Consider the following 17,002-nt stretch of genomic DNA (forward strand, 5'->3'; position numbering starts at 1 on the left):
GGTGGTACCAACGCTGGCACCCTGCAGCTAGAACACCCCAAAGAGCACATGGAGGATGGCACTGGCACCCTGCAACTGAAGCACCTTGAAAAGCAAAAGGATGATGGCGCTAACACTGGTACCCTGCAAGTGAAGCACCCTGAAGAGCAAGCGGACAATGGCACTGACACTGGGACCCTGCCAGTGGAGTGTCCTGAAGAGCAAGCGGACACTGGCCCTGGTGCCCTGCAAGTGGAGCACCCTGAAGAGCAAGCACACACTGGCACTGCTGGCAGCACCCTGCACCCGGAGCGCCCTGAAGAGCAAGCAGACAGTGACACTGGCACCCTACAAGTGGAGCACCCTGAAGAGCAAGCACACAGTGACACTGATGGCAGCACCCTGCAGCCAAAGCACCCTGAAGAGCAGGTGGAGGATGGCACTGCTGGCAGCACCCTGCAACTGGAGCACCCTGAAGTGGATGACAGCACTGCCACCAGGATCCTGGAAGCAGAGCATGCTGGGTGGTGCTCCCAGCTGCAGCACCACATCCCTGTGGCATCCTGCATTTCCCCTCCTCCCCCCAGGGCTATTCCTGAGACATCTGATGGTGCTGAGGGATTTTTTTTCCTCCTGTATTATTCACATTTTAAAAGGCAGAGGGGTGGGAAAAGGTTTAAAAAACAAAGCACTTTCCCAGAGGTGCTTGTCCCCAGCCCAGAAAGAGAAGCATTGTGGGTAAAGTGCCCCTTTTTAGTACCAAAAAAAAAAAAAAAAAAAAAACAAGGGCTTTTGTTCTTTTGTAACATATGGCTCTGAGTCCTGGCTGGTTGGTCAGGGACGCAGCCCCTGGTTGAAAGGCCACAACAGAATAAATCCAGGTAGGAGAGACACAGGCGCCGCTGCCTAACCCTGCTAGGGACCGACACAGAGCCCCGGAGCACCCAAGGGCAGGGGTTGCCAAACTGTCCTCCACCAAATGCCAGTGGGTCCTGAGGGAGCTGAAAAAAACCTCCCCAGGGTGCAAACGGGCACTTGGGTTTAGGAGTGACACCTTCTTCCCCCCACCTCCTCCCAAGAGGCTGCCTGGATTTTCCAGGAGAAGGGGCAAACAGGGGTTTGCAGCTCTGGATCGCCAAGCTGCCGGTTACAGGAGGTTTGGGGGGAACAGGAGGGTGGTTTTGGGGGGGCTGAGAGGAGCGTGAGGCAGCAGAGGAGGCAAAGGGATGTTTTAAGAAGCCTGGTGGAGATCGGGCTGCTGGTGGGTGGAGCAAGAGGAACAGGGCTGGATCTGGAAGGGCTCCTCCGGCTGGCACATGCTGGGAGCAGACACCCGTTAGAGGGAGCAAAGCCAGAGCCAGACTCCCCAGAAAAAGGTGGGGGTGATGCAGGTGGGGAGGGAGGCACTGGTGGGGACTGCTGCCACCTCCACCTCGCTGGGACGGCTCCTGCTAAGCCGAAGGGGGGGTGCACAGGTCTGGGGGGTCGCCGCTGCCACTCCGTGGTTCCCACTCAGATGTCCATCTCGAACTGAGCATCATCCCCTGGGCAAGAAGGGAAGGAGAGAAGTGTTAGGAGGAGAGGGTCAACTCCCACCCTAATTTCCTCCTCACAACCCCACCCTGGCAGAGGTCCTCTTACCCATGGATGGCTTCCCCTCCTGGTGGTTAAAGCTATTGGTGTCTGCTTTGGGCTCCTCGCCGGCGGAGCCGGGGCTGGTGACGCCGGGAATATCGGGGAGGTGACAGGGCGGGGTCTGAGCCATGGGCGAGTTCCGACGGTCCAGCAGGAACTTGCGGTCGTAGATGATCCGGGTGCCTGGAAGAAGGGCACAGGGGGAGAGGAGGACGCAGCCCGGCAGCGTGTGTTTTCCCAAGGGAGCCTCCCAGTCACCCCGGCCAAGGACTGCTGGCCATGCTGCAGCCCCAAGGATAAGCGGTGGGTGGGGTGGGGTGGGGAGTCGTATGAGCCGCGGCCGCCACGCTGCCTGCTCTTATCTGGGCACAACGGGCGATAATTCGGCGCTGGATAAACACCCCCTGGGACACCTGGCTACCAGCTGCCCACAGGCTGGGCAAAACTCATGGCAGGGATGGGGACGCACCCAGAGGTGCCACCCTAAAGTGTTCCCCATGTCCCTGCTCCCCCGGCCACGGGTCAGCGATACTCCCACCCCAGGGGCGTCAAAGCAGAATGGGGCAGAGTTCCCCTGCCCTTTGCCACCAATATCTCCAGGGGCATCGAGCCACGCCAGTGTCACGAGAGCTATCTCCTGCCCTCCCCGGGACACGCTGCACCCCCCGTTATACCCCAGAAAAAAAACCCTAAACCCTTCCCCAAGCGTTCGCTCTGAGGACAGCGAACAAGGAGGCGCTTCCTAGACATCATATACAGACACGATACGGTCGCGATAGCGGCGCGATAAGCGCGATATCCCCGCGATAGGCAGAGTTTAACGACTCGTGCGGGCAGCAGGAGAGTTTCCCCCAGCGCGGCCCCGCGGCCACCGCCCCGCCAAGGCCTCGATTCCGGCCCCCGGGCTCTTACCTCCCGGTGTGGTGGAGAATAGGGTGCCGCCGGGGGTGGTGCAGTAATCCGGGGGTAGCTGCGCCGCGTCGCTGAGGGTCACGGTGCGGGTGGGGATGGCTCGGCTCTGGCTGGGTTGGCGGCCGCCGGCGGACGACATGGCCCCACGCTATTGTCCCCCGCGGAGGCGGCGCGGAGGAGGCACCGCCCCCGTCCCGTCTTCGCCGTGGTTCCGCCACCTCCCACCGGCCACCCCCCGCCTCCTGCCGCCACCCGGCCGCCGCCAGAAGGGGGCGGGCGAGGCAAGTGGTGCCCGCTCCCTCCCACGTGGTCTAGAGGTGAGGCTTCCTGGCTTTCACCCAGGGAACCCGGGTTCGAGTCCCGCAGTGGGAAAAGCTGTTTTGGGAAGCGGGGAGACACGGAGTGAGAGGAATCATTTTGGAGGAGGAGGGAGAAGGACACGGGACACACACACACAGAGGCAGTGCAGAAAGGGTGTTGTGTTAAACGGCCCCTCCACCAAAATGTTTTGGCTGAGTGTGCAGGAAAGGAATGGGGATGAATCCCCATATCCCAAATGTACCAACCCCCAAAACGTCGGGAATCATGAATCCCAACGGCTAGATGTATCTCTTCATGCTAAAGTAGCAACCCAGAAAGCTGGGAATCCTGTGCGATGAGGGCCATACCAGCCTCAGGTTATCAGGAAAGGGGATGTGTCTCTATATTCCAAATATACCATCCTGGAAAGTTGGGAAGCTCATACTCTGAGGGCCACACAAGCCCCAGATCACTGGGGAAAGATAATCACTGCAAATAGGATGTATCCCCATATCCCATACCAGGAAAGGGGATGTAGAATCCTGCATGATTCTATGGTTCTATCACCTCCATATTCCAAACATACCATCCTGGAAAGTTGGGAATCCTGTGCCCTGAGCACCACACCAGCCCAAGAACACCAGAAAAGGGAATGTATTCTCATATCCTTCACCAGGAAAGAGGATATATCCCTATATTCCATAGGAAGAAAGGGGGTGCATGCCCTTATCCCAAATGTACCAACTCAAAAGGTTGGGATTCCTGTGCACTGAGGGCCTGGCCAGCCCTGTATCACCAAGGGGATGTATCCACATAACTCATACCAGGAAAGGGGATGCATCCCCATATCCAAAACATACCAACCTGGAAAGCTGGGAATCCTCTCTCCTGAGAGCCAAGCCAGCCCCAGATGACCAGGAAAGGGATGTACCCCCATACACCAAATGTACCAACAGAAAAAGTTGGGAATCCTGCACCTCAAGGGCTCCACCATCCTCAAGATCACTGGGAAAGGGAACACATCCCATATGCCAAAGTACTACTCTGGAAAAGCTGGGAGTCCTGTGCCCTGAGGGCTATGCCACTTCACTGGAAAAGGGCACATAACCTCATATCCCAAATCAGAAAAGGGGCTGTATGCTCATATTTCAAACATATCAACCTGGAAATTTGGTAATTCCATGCCCTGAGGGCTACACCACCATGCCCAGATGACCAGGAAAGTGAATTCAAAACCCTAATAAGGGAAAGGGATGCATTCCCATATCCCAAATGAATACATCACCCTGACAAGTTGGAAATCACAAAATCAACCAGATTGGAAGAGACCTCCAAGATCATCAAGTGCAACCCACCAGCCAATCCTAACTAATCAACCAGACCATGGCACTAAGTGCCTCGTCCAGGCTGGTCTTAAACACCTCCAGGGATGCCAACCCCACCCCCTCCCTGGGCAGCCCATTCCCATGGGCAATCTCTCTTTCTGGGAAGAACTTCTTGCTAAGATCAAGCTTAAACTTCTCCCTGCACAGCTTGAGACTGTGTCCTCTTGTTCTGTTGCTGGCTGCCTGGCAGAAGAGACCAACCCCCACCTGGCTACAACTTCCCTTCACGTAGTAGCAGACAGCAATAAGGTCTCCCAAGAAATCTCACCCCCGAGGGCAGGGGCAGCCCTGGCACAGCCTCCCTCCCTCCCTCCCTGGGGAATGCTGCTGGGTATTTTTAGCCTCCCTCTGCAGCGGGGCCGGAGCCGCCGCTGGTTTCTCCTTGCAGCCGTGGATCCCCCTGGCCCGAGCGTGTCCCCTCTGGGAACGGCTCCCCGCATGCAGAAGAGGATGGGTGAGGCAGTGGCCCGGGTGGCCAGGAAGGTGAACGAGACAGTGGAGAACAAAACAGACTCCCTGGGTAAGCTCAGCGCTCCGGCTCGGCTCCCGCTGGGGGCCTGGACGAGGGTCAGGTGGCCGGGAGCAGGGCTCTGGGTTTCAGCGCTCTTGGTCACCTCTCTGCCTCCTGGTCACCTCCGGGTACTGCACCCAAGGCTCCTGCACCCCTGGGGAGGGCTCTCAGCTCCTCAAAGGAGTCTCAGCCACGCCAGAGTTTGAGGGAGCTCCCAGCAACCATCCCGTAGGAGAAAGTCCTTCCTTGCAAGTGGCCATAGGAGAAAGATTTCACCTCATGTTGCCCTGGCAGATCTCTGGGTTTCTTGCAGCTTCCTTGTTTCTAGCCTAACACCCAAGATCCACACATGGGTCCTCAACAACAGATGAAAGTGGCTCATGGCCATCCGTGCTGGATTCCCTGCCCTTGGGTATGAACCAGTCTAGGCTGAGGCAGAGCTGCAGTACTCAGCTGCTAAGTGTCCTCCTGAGTGGCACCTGGACAGGCTGGAGAGTCGGGTGGAGGGGAACCTCATGGTATTCAACAAGGATACGTCTAGGGTCCTGCACCTGGGAAGGAATAGCCCCATGCACCAGTACAGGTGAGGGGGGACCTGCTGGAAAGCAGCTCCACAGAGAAGGACCTGGGAGAGCTGGTGGACAAGAAGTTCATCGTGAGCCAGCAATGTGCCCTTGTAGACAAGAAGGCCAATGGGATCCTGGGATGCAGGTCAAGGAAGGATCTCCTCTCACTCTCCTCTGCCCTAGTGAGGCCTCATCTGGAGTACAGCGTCCAGTTCTGGGCTCCCAGTCCAAGAGAGACAGGGAACTACTGGAGAAAGTCCAGCAGAGGCTGCAAAGATGCTGAGAGGCCCAGAGCATCTCTGTGAAGAGGAAAGGCTGAGAGCCCTGGGACTGTTGAGCCTGGAGAAGAGCAGCCTGAGAGGGGATCTGATCAATAGCTAAAGAGTAGGAGGCAAGAGGATGGGGACAGGCTCTTTGCAGTGGTGCCCAGCAACAGGACAAGGAGCAGTGGGCACAAACTGGAACCCAGAAGGTTCCACCTGAACAGGAGGAGAAAAGTCTTTGCTGTGAAGGTGCTGGAGCCCTGGAACAGGCTGCCCTGAGAGGTTGTGGCATCTCCTCCTCTGGAGAGATTCCAAACGCAGCTGGCCGTTGTGATCCTGGGCAAGTTGCTGTAGGTGACCCTGCTTTAGCAGGGTGTTGGGGCTGGATAATCCTCAGAGGTCCTTTCCAACCCTCACCATTCTATGAGACAAGAAGCAGGAGAGGACTGAACTTGTGCAGCCCCCAGCACAGCTTTGGGAACGGGGCAGGCAGCAAAGAAATCCCAGGACTGGGATACAGGGTTTCCATCCCCTTCCCTATCTCTTCCCATGGGGCAAGCAGTCATCACCATGAGAAATCCAGGAGGAGAACACCCAGGGAAAAATCCTACTTCATCCATCAGTGGTGGAGGAACATCCCTGTGCTGCTCAACATTCCCCAGGGCATTAGGGACGTGGAGAAGGGGGCATTATGGAAGCTGTTTGGCATGGACAGACTGGATGAGGGTTTGTAGGAGGACACTGGAATGCAGAGGTAGATGCTGTGTGGTTTAGGGTTGAAGGCAGAGCAGCCTCAGCCCTGCTGGGACAAACTGCATGGAGAGATAACTCCAAAGATCTGTGCAATGGAGAGGGTTATGGCAGGGGACAGTATGGCATCCATGGGTAGCAGCACCCAGACCTCAAATCTATCATTAAGGGGTGGACACCAAGATGGAAAGCATTGCTCCATCCCAGTCTGGGGACATTCTAAGGTGCTTTGGTCTCTTGGGGAGCAGACCTGGCCAACTGCAAGCTGATGACCTTCCCTGTGGGCATCTACAAAGCCATGAGGACCGTCACCGAGGGGATCCACCGCATCTCCCTGGCAAACAACGAGCTGAAGTCCATCACTAGCAGATTCATCACCACCTTCAGCCAGCTGAGAGGTAAGGGGCAGCCCCACAGCTTCGCAACCACCACTTCTCAACCCCTCAGGAGACAGCAAGGACCCTCCAGGTTGCTGCAGAGGGGACACAGCACCCAGCAGCCTCTTTATCACCTCATCACCGTTTTTGCTCCTCTGTGCTCATGCCTCATTCCAAGCACTAAGTTCAGACTCCTACAAATCCATTTTTCTTCACCCTTCCCAAAATAGGACACTTGTTTTGCACTCCCCCACCCTCCCAAACCCATGCCCCACACCACCTTTCAGCAGTGCAGGATCACTCATCATTCTCCACCTCTCTCCAAGGATGGAGCTGGGGATGAAAGAGGACTGGAGAGGCAGGATGGCTTTCAGGAGCACTTGAGGCTGCAGAAGGCACACTGGATCATTGCTGGCTAATTAGCTCCCCATCATAGGAGCCATCAGTGAGAGCTACTCACTTCCCACTGGATTCAGGAGATGGGGGCAGTCATTAGTGCAGGGCTGGTGCCATGGGGAGACATCCCTGTGGAGACCAGCAAGTAACAAGACAAGAGAAAACAGCTTCAAGCTGGACCAAGGGGAGGTTTAGATGGGATATTAGGAAATGTTTCTTCCCCAAAAGGGTTGTCCTTGGAACAGGCTGGCCAGGGCAGTAGTGGAATCCCCATTCCTGTGTAGATGTGGTACTGAGGACCATGGTTTAGGGGTGACCTGGCAGTTCTGGGTTAATGGTTGGGCTGGATGATCTTAAAGGTTTCCTCCAGTCAAAATGATTCTAAGGTTCTATGGTCAAAAGCTGCCAAAACATGGTCATGCAGGAGTCTAGTACCATAGATTTGAATGCTGGGGGACTGCATCAGGGCTTTGTCTGCTTGCAGCAGCAAGCTGAGGCTCTGGCAGCTTTTAAAAGCTCACATGACAGGCTGCAGAACCACCACCACCACACTGTGACTCTGTTTTTTCAGATCTGCCCTTCACAATTTCCTTCTGGGTGATAAAAAGCTTCTAGTGAAGACAAGAGTGGCTTGCTCAGCAGTGGCTGAAGAGCCAACAGCATCCTGGCTTTCATTAGACATAGTGTGGCCAGCAGGACCAAGGAAGTGGTCATCCCCCTGAATAGGACAGTGGTGAAGCCACACCTCAAATCCTGGCTTCAGTTTTGTGCCCCTCACTCCAAGAAGGACATTGAGGTCCTGGAGCATGTCCAGAGAAGAGCAAACAAAGCTGGTTGAAGGGGATGGAGCACAAGTCCTGTGAGGAACAGCTGAGGGACTTTGGGCTCGTTCAGTCTGGAGAAAAGGAGACTAATGGGAGACCTTCTGGCTTCCTAGAACTCCCTGACAGGGGGCTGGAGCCAGGTTGGTGTCAGTCTCTTCTCCCCAAAAAAACAAGCAACAGGACAAGAAGAATCAGCCTCAAGCAGCACCAGGGGAGGTTTAGGTTAGATTTTAGAAGAAATTTCCTCACTGAAAGGGTTCTCAAACACTGGAAGAAGCTGCCCAGGGAGGTGGTTGAATCACCAAACCTGAAGGTGTTTAAAAGCCTCAGAGATGTGGTGCTGAGGGATATGGTTTAGCACCAGCCTTGGCAGAGAGATCATGGTTGGACTCCAGGAACTGAAAGGTCTTTTCCAACCTAAATGATTCTGTGATTCTTCCCTGGAAGGGTGCCTGGGGAGGCTTCCTGTGCTGAAGCTGGAACATCATCCCTAAAACTCTCTTAGGCTGCAGAGAAGAAACATGTGGAGCAAAAGAAGCTCTGAGGGCTAAAAGGTCTCTTTTCCCAGCAAGGGCTTTGTTGCAGCAGTGAGAAAAATCACTCTGGTGATGAACACACTGAGCCTCAGCAGGGCTGGTGAAGAGGAAGAGGTGCCCCAGGGCTGGGGAGAGCCTTGCACCAGCCTGAATGAGGCAGGACCTATAAATACCAGGTATTAGCAGGGACAGGCAGCTTGCATGAGTATTTATAGAGCAGAAAGCCCTGTGTCACTGGAAAAGGACACTGGGACAGCAGGATTTGGGTTCCTGTTTCCCAGGGCTAACAGCCATTTGTGAAGGAATGCAGCTCCTGGCCCCACAGGAGCTCATACCTCATCAGAGAGGTATTTTTCATATAGAAATACATCTCCTCCAGGAAAAAAAAAAAAAAAAGGCATCACAGAGGTATTTTTCACACAGAAGTACATTTCTTCCACCACTCTGGTTATTCCTCAGAAGGCCTTCAGGCACCTGAAGGAAGAAAACCAACCTTAAGCCACAACAAATGTCCACTGTGCCAATTTCACTACAGAATATTGCTTCTTTCTACAGCCCCTACCTGCAAAATGCTGCCCAGGTTTCATTGGGAAAGCCCCAAGGAAGGCAGGAAACCTCTTGCTCTAAAAAGCCACATCCACAGCAGACAAAAGTCCAATGGAGATGAGCGGGGGCGGGGAGGGGAGGAAATTAATCCTATTTTGGGAGCTGGAATCCCACTGCTGGACCTGGCAGCTGATTTACACAGCCTGTAAACGAAGCTATGCTTTGCTTTTATATACAGTGCACAATTAAGTCGTTATTAATGAGGGTTTATTAATTATTTGCCCAATCAGAGCTCAATTTGTCAGGCAACTACCTGCACCGCCTGCCCGAGGAGGTCACCTCCCTGCTGCACCTCCAGGCCATCAACCTCTCCCGCAACAGATTCCGGCGTTTCCCTGAGCCCCTGGCTGCTGTCACCACCCTGCAGACCATTGACCTGGAAGAGAATGAGATCACAGGTGAGAAGGATCTTTCCCCTCTGGAGGTGAAGCTGAGCATCACCATCCACACAGCACAGAATCACAGAATGTTAGGGGCTGGAGGGAAACTCCAGAGATCATCCAGTCCAATCCCCCCTGCCAGAGAAGGATCACTTAGGGCAGTAAGCACAGGAATGCATCCAGGTAGGTTTGGAAAGTCTCAGGAGGAGAAGACTCTACAATGCCTCTGGGCAGCTTGTTCCAGTCCTCCATCACCCTCACGGTAAAGAAGTTTCTCCTCATGTTGAGGTGAAGCCTTCTATGTTCCAGTTTGTATCCATTGTTCCTTGTCTTATCACTGTGCACCACCCAAAAGATCCTGGCCCCCTCCACTTGACCCCCACCCCTCAGCTATTGATAGACATTGATCAGATCCCCTCTCAGACTTCTCTTCTCCCGACTAAACAGCCCCAGGGCTCTCAGTCTCTCTTCACAGGGGAGATGCTCAAGTCCCCTAAGGCTCTCCCTTGGACTCTCTCCAGCAGGTCTCTGTCTCTCTTGTACTGGGGAACCCCAAACTGGACACAGTATTGCAGGTGTGGTCTCACCAGGGCAGAGCAGAGGGGGAGAAGAACCTCCCTAGCCCTGCTGGCCACACTTTTCTTGCTGCACCCCAGGATCCCATTGGCTCTCTTGGCCACAAGGGCACATTGCTGCCCCATGCAGAACTTGCTGTCCACCAGGACTCCAAGATCTTTCTCCATGGGACAGCACATCCCAGAGGTGATGCTGATCCATGCCCCTCAGTAGAGAAGGATGTGCATGGTCCACCATCCCCAGGCTGAGGGATGCCTTCATGAGCCAGAAAAAGAGGGTGAATTGGACTTGAGGAAGGGCACAAGATGCTAAACAGCCAGAGCCTTGTTAAGTCACTTGTTTGTGCTAATTCCTGAGCTGCCTCCTGGAGCTAAACTGCTGCAGACTAGGGGAAATCAAGCCCCATTCAAGCTGCCTTCTATTCACTGTGCTGGCATCTGGCTCTCAAAGGCAGCTCCAGCTGTGACTCAAAATCACTAGATTTAATAATAAAAAAACCCAGACCTGACTGCAGAAGTCAGCCCCAAGGATGTCTGCTGCCCACCTGAACATTTCCCAGAGCAAATAAGAGCCATAACACTATAAAAATCCCCTAAAAGAAAATAAAATAAAAAGACATTAAAGGAGTGGTAGAAGCTGCTCATCTCTCAACCCAACAGTGGGAGGAAAAATCTTTGATGCACAAAACTGAAGCCTTTGGAGACCCCAAAAGCTGGGCAAAAAAAGGACAGCTGTTGCATGCAGATAAAGGGGAACTTGTTTAGAAGCAAGAGGCCAGGCTGGAGCATCCCACAGCCCACACAGATCCCCAGGGAAGCAACTATCAGGTCCCCTCCAATTTGTCTTTTTATCTGGGATGGCTTCAGCTGCTGGTGGGAAAGCTGCTCCCTGCAGCACAAGTTTTATTACCAGCATCAGCTGTTCCTTGTCTCTGCCTGTGCACACAAGGGAGATTGAATACTGCTTCCAGGAGAGCAGAGCACAGAGATATGGGTTTTCCTCATCCCTTTTTTTTTTTTCCTCTCCCACTGCCCAGACAGAGCTTAGATCTCTCCATCACTTTTTGAGCTTAATTGAACAACTTCAGTCAGGCCTGGTCTCCCAACAGTATATTTCCCTCTTGCTTCATGCAAGAAACCTGCTATTGATTTATTTATTTCCCTGCTCCAATGCAGAGAGCAAAGGCTGGACCAAGGGTTGTACCCAGCTGGATTAGTCCTGGGGGGAAAGGGGTGGCTGGAAAACACAGCTGCTAGGCTTGGTCACCTCCCACCCAGTTCCCTTCAGATGCTCTTATCAGACTCAGGAAAAACACTGACAGGGTAGAAATCAACAACTTTGAGCTCAAATGCTTTAGGGACATAGTGTAGCAACGAGCACAACACTGCCTGGCTGCAGAAATATGCAACATGAGCTTATTTTGGGCATTTTCAGGGAAGGGAGGGGCCAGAAAATGGAAAACCAGAGGTGTTGCAACCCATTTCGCTGAGGAATCAGAAGTTCAAGCAATCACAGCCCTTCCCAAACACCTCCCAAGCTCACCTGCACAGGAGCTTGCATTTATATCCATAAGGATGTCTGCAGGGTGATATATTTTGATTTATCAGTGAGCTTTTTTTTTTTTTTATACACACACCACAGAGGAATGAGAGTTAAGGAGACTCCAACAGCTTGAATTCAACTGGCATCAGTTTAGCTTGCCCTTAACAGCCAAGCAGGATTTGAACCCTTCCTACCTATTTCCCCCCAAGAGACCTTAGACCAGGCTGTAAGAGATGGCATCTCCTTTTCCCTCCTGCCTCTTCATGCATACAACTCACCCACTACAGCTGGCTAAGGAGCCTGATTTAGCAGCAGAGCCTCACAAAGAGCAGCAAAACCTCATGGGAAGACAACTACCATGTTCTGAAAGAAGCTCTTGAGATACCTGGAAGCTCAAGAAGGAGCTGAAACCTCCCCCAGATGCTGTTCTTCAACATCAATACCACCAACCAACCCAGCAAAGAAAAACTCCACCCCAGTAACACCAGAGCTGCCTTTTGCTGTCTTTTATAGTTTGGGGCCCAGGTTGCCCCACTTAGCCCAGTAACGAGTTGAGGACCCTGCTCCAGGTAAAACAGCAGCAGATGAGAGAAGGATACTCTACAAGTTATAGGTTGGGGGATGAACTGGGGGCTCTCTCAAGGAGCATGAAGGTTGCAGATGGTCTAGTTTCTGATGGTGTTCTGGCTGTGTACCATTCCTGCTTCTGCCTGCCCTCTTCTGCCCCATCAGTGATGCTGAAGGAGTCCATTGCAGGGCTGCAAAGCAGCTTTCAAAGCACCTCCTGAAAGAGGACTGAGTCACCTAGCACAAAGCATTGAACTGGAGCTGGTAGGTAGGTGTTTTCCAGCCAAAGGGAAACAAGAGTAAAAGGAGATTAATTAATGCCAGCCTGGAGTCTGTGGGCTCTGAGAAAGGGAAACATTTAGTGCCAGGAGATGCCCTTTTCATCTCAAGTTGCTTTTAACTCTGGAGTGTTATTGTCTGCATGCTAGTGTCTCTTTCCCTGATAATTAGAGATAGATCAAATTAGAATTTTCAACTCCCAAGTCCACGGTGATTTATTGGTGCCTGAAGCTTCAGTTTCTCTTTCCCTTACTCTTTGATTAATGGTTTCATGCAGAAGGAGTTGAAACAGCATTGGGGATGTTGGAGACCACAAGAAAGGTTGAGAAGGTCGCTGCTGGGGACAGTTGTGGCTGATTTTTGTCCCTCTGAGCAACCTTAATTTGAGATAGTGGCAGGGAAAATGGATCTTTGTTAACAGCTGCAGAGCAGCCAGCATGGGGGCTTCCACCAGTAGGTTTGGAGGAGGCTGGCAGGAGCTGGTGGCTACCAAAGGATCTGAGTAATGCTAAAAGCTGACTGGCAAGTGGCTCTGCTGAGCTGAGCAGGGTCCTTCCTGTTTCAATTTGCAGCCATATGTGGCTTCCAGACCCTCAGGGCTGTTAGGGTTCATTACTTCCAGCTCCTCGGATACCTCAGCAGATATGAAAATCCAGCTCCTCAGGTGCCTCCTGAAGCTTTGGCAGCTGTTTCCTCTGAAGCAGCTGGGCTTTCCACTCACTTATTAGCATATCCTGATTTGAGAAGATAGCTCTTTGCTGCTTTAATTATGAAAAAGCCTCCTTTGATTCCCCCACCCCTTTTTAATTGTTTTTTTGGGGGGTTGTTTTGTTTGGTTTTGTTTTTTGCTGAACTGGTGAAGCCAGTATGAATAATTCAGGCTCAAACATGACTGCTTGATCCTTTGGGTTGCTTCTAGAGGAGTTTGTGACTTCCATAGCATGTCCATATAGGTGGAGACTGCACTGCCTGCCTCTTCATGCTGAGAGTGACTCACTGCTCCTCACCTGGAAATAGCTGCAGAACTGCACTGTTCCCACCCTGGGCAAGGCTTAGTCCCTAAAACATTTTCCTGAACTCCCTAAAAAGCGTAAGCCATGACTCTGTATAGCCTTAGAGGATCACTGCATAGGAAGATCTACCAAAAAAAGAAGTTATTTTTGTGCATTGAGGTGTGTGGGAGGGAGAAATAAAATGTAAAATGATCCAGGGTAGCGGCAGGGAACAAATCCATCATAAAAAGCGGCATGAAAAAAATAAACCCACCTGAAGCTCAGCCTTATGGAGAGAGCTGTGCTGTTAAGAATCATCAGATTGTTTTGGGTGGAAGAGACCTTGAAAATCATGGAGTCCAACCATCAACCCAGCGCTGCCAACTCACCACTAAACCATATCCCTCAGCACCACATCTCAATAAAACCCCAAAATATCTATTGCAGGAGTATGGTGATGACTAAAAATAGCTTTCTGGAAGGGAAAGCAAAAAGCCATGGAGTCAGTTTCAAGGTTTCAAAATCGCATCATCATCATCTGCCCAGCTGTAACTACATCCCCACGAGTCTGCTCCAAGTATTGGCAGAAGAAAGCAGAGCTGGGGATAGAAAAAGGTTTCTTGTCATTTTGGTGGCCAAAGGAAAATGAAGCTGCTCTTGGGAAGCTCAGGCAGGTGGGAGTTTTTTGAGCCCAGAATATTGTGATTTGCAACAACAACAACAACAAAAAAGGCTAAATCCATCATCTTTTAATGATCCCAATGGTTAGGGTTTTCATATCAATCTCATAGAATCATCTTGGCTGGAAAAGACTTTTAAGAACATCAAGTCCAACCATTATCTAACTACCAAGTCTGGTGCTAAACCAAGTCCCTCAGCACCACATCTCTGTGTTTTTTAGACATCTCCAGCTTTGGGGATTCAACCACCACCCCAAGGAGCCTCTTCTAGGGTTTGAGAACCCTTGTAGTGAAGAAGTTTCTTCCAATATCCAACCTGAACCTCCCCTTGGTGCATCTTGAGGCCGTTTCCTCTCGCCTCCTTCCTCTGCTCCCAGTGGTGTCACATTGGGACCATCTAGGAGTCCTGCACTGTTTCTTTAAATGTAAATGCTTTCCTTTAGAAACCCTTCCTGAAGGAAAACATCTGAATTCATGGAAATTGCAACAAAGGAGGCATGCCCAGTGCTGGCTGAGAGCCATCTGGCAGCCTATCCAACAAGAGCAAAGGTGTGATGGTTTTAAAGACTGTCTTTTTAATTTTTCTTCACAAAGTTCAAGCAGAGAAAGTGAAGGAATGTCAGTAAGTAACTATTGGGTGTAAGAAGGCAAAATAATGATTGTTCTAAACACTTCCATTGGGGAGAGAGAAATGTTTAAGAACCATTACTCAAAACAAGGTTGGGGAGTTTGGGCAGTGCACAGCTTGCTGGGCTTCTGTCTGGCTGCTGCTGCTTCTTTTCTGGCTGAAGATAACACACTGACCTGGGCAAGCTAAGTCTAACAGCCTCTCTGCTTCTTAACTCTCTGCCTTCTGCCAGGGGGGTCTTGGGGGGAGTCCTTCTGGTTGGGGAGAGAGGCACCCTTGGGGAAGACCCCTCAGGGGAAGCAAAGGGAGCTTGGTTGTGCTTTTCTGTTGATTGTACATATTTGTAAATGTTGTAAATTGTGTATATTTGTACATATTCATTGCATTGCATCATAGATTGTAGATTTGCTTGCAAATACAGCTTTCATTTGCTTCCAGACTGAGCTAGCCTGGTTATTGTTGGTGGGGGGGATTTCAGCTCTCACACTGTTACAATACAAAAGGGCATGTGCTCTCTCATCACCCTGGTGAGGAGGGCTCCTGGGTGTTGCAACATTGGGAAGAAAAGAAGGGTTTAGGTCTTTAAACCCCACTTTACACTCCAGCAGGGGTTTTGTAGGACTTGGAGAACTGGAGAGCAGTGTCCAGCATGGTGTTTGCACATTTGTGGAATCTCCTTCTCTGGAGACTTTCAAGGCCCGTCTGGATGTGTTCCTCTGTGACCTGAGCTAGATTGTATGGTCCTGCTCTGGCAGGGGGTTTGGACTTGATGATCTATTCAGGTCCCTTCCAACCCCTGACATCCTGTGATCCTGTGATTGCCAAGACACTTTCTTGAGTAGTTGCATTATTATGTAATCTTATTTGATGATGATGGTGAGGGGCAGGAGCAAGGCTTGTCTTGGGCTACCCATCAAGCCATGGTTTTCAATCCCTTTCAGTGCTCAGAACTCCTCAGCAGCAAATGCTGCGAGGGAAAGAAGGAGGGAGGGAGGGAGGGATGACAGAACCATAGAGTCATAGAACCGTTTAGGTTGGACAAGATCTTTAACACCATTGAGCCCAACTGTCAACCCAACACCACCATGGCCATTAAACCACGTCCCACAGTGCCATGGGCACATGTTTCTTGAACACCTCCAGGGATGGTGACTCCACCACCTCCCTGGGCAGCCTGTTCCAATGCCTGACCACTCTTTCAAGGAAGACATTTTTCCTTATCTCCAACCTAAACCTCCCCCTGGTGTGATTTCAGGCCATCTCCCCTCATTCTTCCACCTGATACTAGGGAGAAGAGACCAACTCCCAGCTCACTCCAACTTCCTACTGGGAGAAGAGACCAACCCCCATCTCACTCCAACCTCCTTCCAGGGAGTTGCAGAGAGTAAGAAAGCCTCCCCTCAGCCTCCTCTTCTCCAGACTAAACAACCCCAGTTCCCAAGCTGCTCCTCACAACCCTTCACCAGCTTCGTTGCCCTTCTCTGGACACACTCCAGCACCTCAGCATCCTTCTTGTAGTGAGGGTCCCAAAACCAAGCCCAGGATTTGAAGTGCAATCTCAGCAGTGCCTAGTACAGGGATGTCTGCTCACCCCTCTGTGCTCTCTTTTGCAGAGGTGCCAGTGGAGAAGCTGGCCAGCATGACAGCCTTGAGGAGCCTCAACCTCCAGGCAAACCCTGTCAGCCCCGAGGTGCGGCTGCTCGTCCGACCCCTTGTCCCCTTCGACCTGCTGCTGTCCCCAGAGAAGCCCCTCCCTGAAGCCTGACAGGGTCTTGGGGTTCCTGGGTGAGCTCTGCTGACACAGAATTGGAATTAGAGAATTCTAGAATCATTTGGGTTGCAAAAGACCTTGAAGATCAGCAAGCCCAACCATTAACCCAACGCTACCAGGCCATGGAACATACCAGTGGAGAGAACCACCAAAGTATGAACAACTTTTGCTCCTTGAAGTATTATTCTTATTATTTAGCTTTATATATTATAGTACATATGTAATATATTGTAGTGTTTATATATAATATCTATTATATATTTTATATATATTAATATGTATATTATAGTATATAGTATATATTATAGTAAATATATTTATATATACTATATATAAAATAAAATATATATAATATAAAATACATATTTTATATTATATATAAATATATACTATAATATACTATACTATAATATAATAATACAAATTTTAAATATATATTTATATATAAATATATATTTATATGTTTATATATAAGTATACAAAATATATTACATTATTATTATAAATATAATATAAAAATACGGATATCTTTTATATATTTATATAT

The 17,002-nt window shown here is 51.0% G+C and overlaps 2 protein-coding genes across 4 annotated transcripts; one reads left to right on the forward strand and one right to left on the reverse strand.

Moving 5' to 3' along the window:
- Window positions 1-1,491: 1,491 nt before the first annotated feature.
- Window positions 1,492-2,665, reverse strand: EIF4EBP2 (eukaryotic translation initiation factor 4E binding protein 2). The gene is made up of 3 exons (XM_054382530.1): window positions 2,527-2,665; window positions 1,621-1,797; window positions 1,492-1,523 (listed from the first exon to the last, which is right to left on the reverse strand). The coding sequence occupies exons 1-3, from the start codon at window positions 2,663-2,665 to the stop codon at window positions 1,492-1,494; spliced, it is 348 nt and encodes a 115-aa protein (XP_054238505.1).
- Window positions 2,666-4,566: 1,901 nt separating this feature from the next.
- LRRC20 (leucine rich repeat containing 20) lies at window positions 4,567-16,478 on the forward strand. 3 transcript variants are annotated; one of them, XM_054382496.1, is made up of 4 exons: window positions 4,567-4,731; window positions 6,550-6,699; window positions 9,271-9,438; window positions 16,298-16,478. In XM_054382496.1, the coding sequence occupies exons 1-4, from the start codon at window positions 4,650-4,652 to the stop codon at window positions 16,447-16,449; spliced, it is 552 nt and encodes a 183-aa protein (XP_054238471.1). In that variant the 5' UTR covers window positions 4,567-4,649; the 3' UTR covers window positions 16,450-16,478. The 3 variants fall into 3 exon arrangements, with proteins under 3 accessions (XP_054238471.1, XP_054238473.1, XP_054238472.1); XM_054382498.1 differs by lacking the exon at window positions 9,271-9,438 and having other exon boundaries at window positions 4,650-4,731; XM_054382497.1 differs by lacking the exon at window positions 6,550-6,699 and having other exon boundaries at window positions 4,650-4,731.
- The last annotated feature ends 524 nt before the right edge of the window (window positions 16,479-17,002 follow it).

This window comes from Indicator indicator, chromosome 7, assembly GCF_027791375.1.
Source record: "Indicator indicator isolate 239-I01 chromosome 7, UM_Iind_1.1, whole genome shotgun sequence".
Lineage (NCBI taxonomy): Eukaryota > Metazoa > Chordata > Aves > Piciformes > Indicatoridae > Indicator > Indicator indicator.

Bases quoted from the DNA above. Each gene is read 5' to 3' on its own strand.
- EIF4EBP2 (XM_054382530.1), bottom strand. From the start codon at position 2,665: ATGTCGTCCGCCGGCGGCCGCCAACCCAGCCAGAGCCGAGCCATCCCC. The intron at 1,798-2,526 runs GTAAGAGCCCGG...CCCTTCTTCCAG, and splicing joins ATTCTCCACCACACCGGGAG to GCACCCGGATCATCTACGAC. The intron at 1,524-1,620 runs GTAAGAGGACCT...CTTCTTGCCCAG, and splicing joins GGAGGGGAAGCCATCCATGG to GGGATGATGCTCAGTTCGAG.
- LRRC20 (XM_054382496.1), top strand. From the start codon at position 4,650: ATGCAGAAGAGGATGGGTGAGGCAGTGGCCCGGGTGGCCAGGAAGGTG. The intron at 4,732-6,549 runs GTAAGCTCAGCG...CTTGGGGAGCAG, and splicing joins GAACAAAACAGACTCCCTGG to ACCTGGCCAACTGCAAGCTG. The intron at 9,439-16,297 runs GTGAGAAGGATC...TCTCTTTTGCAG, and splicing joins GGAAGAGAATGAGATCACAG to AGGTGCCAGTGGAGAAGCTG.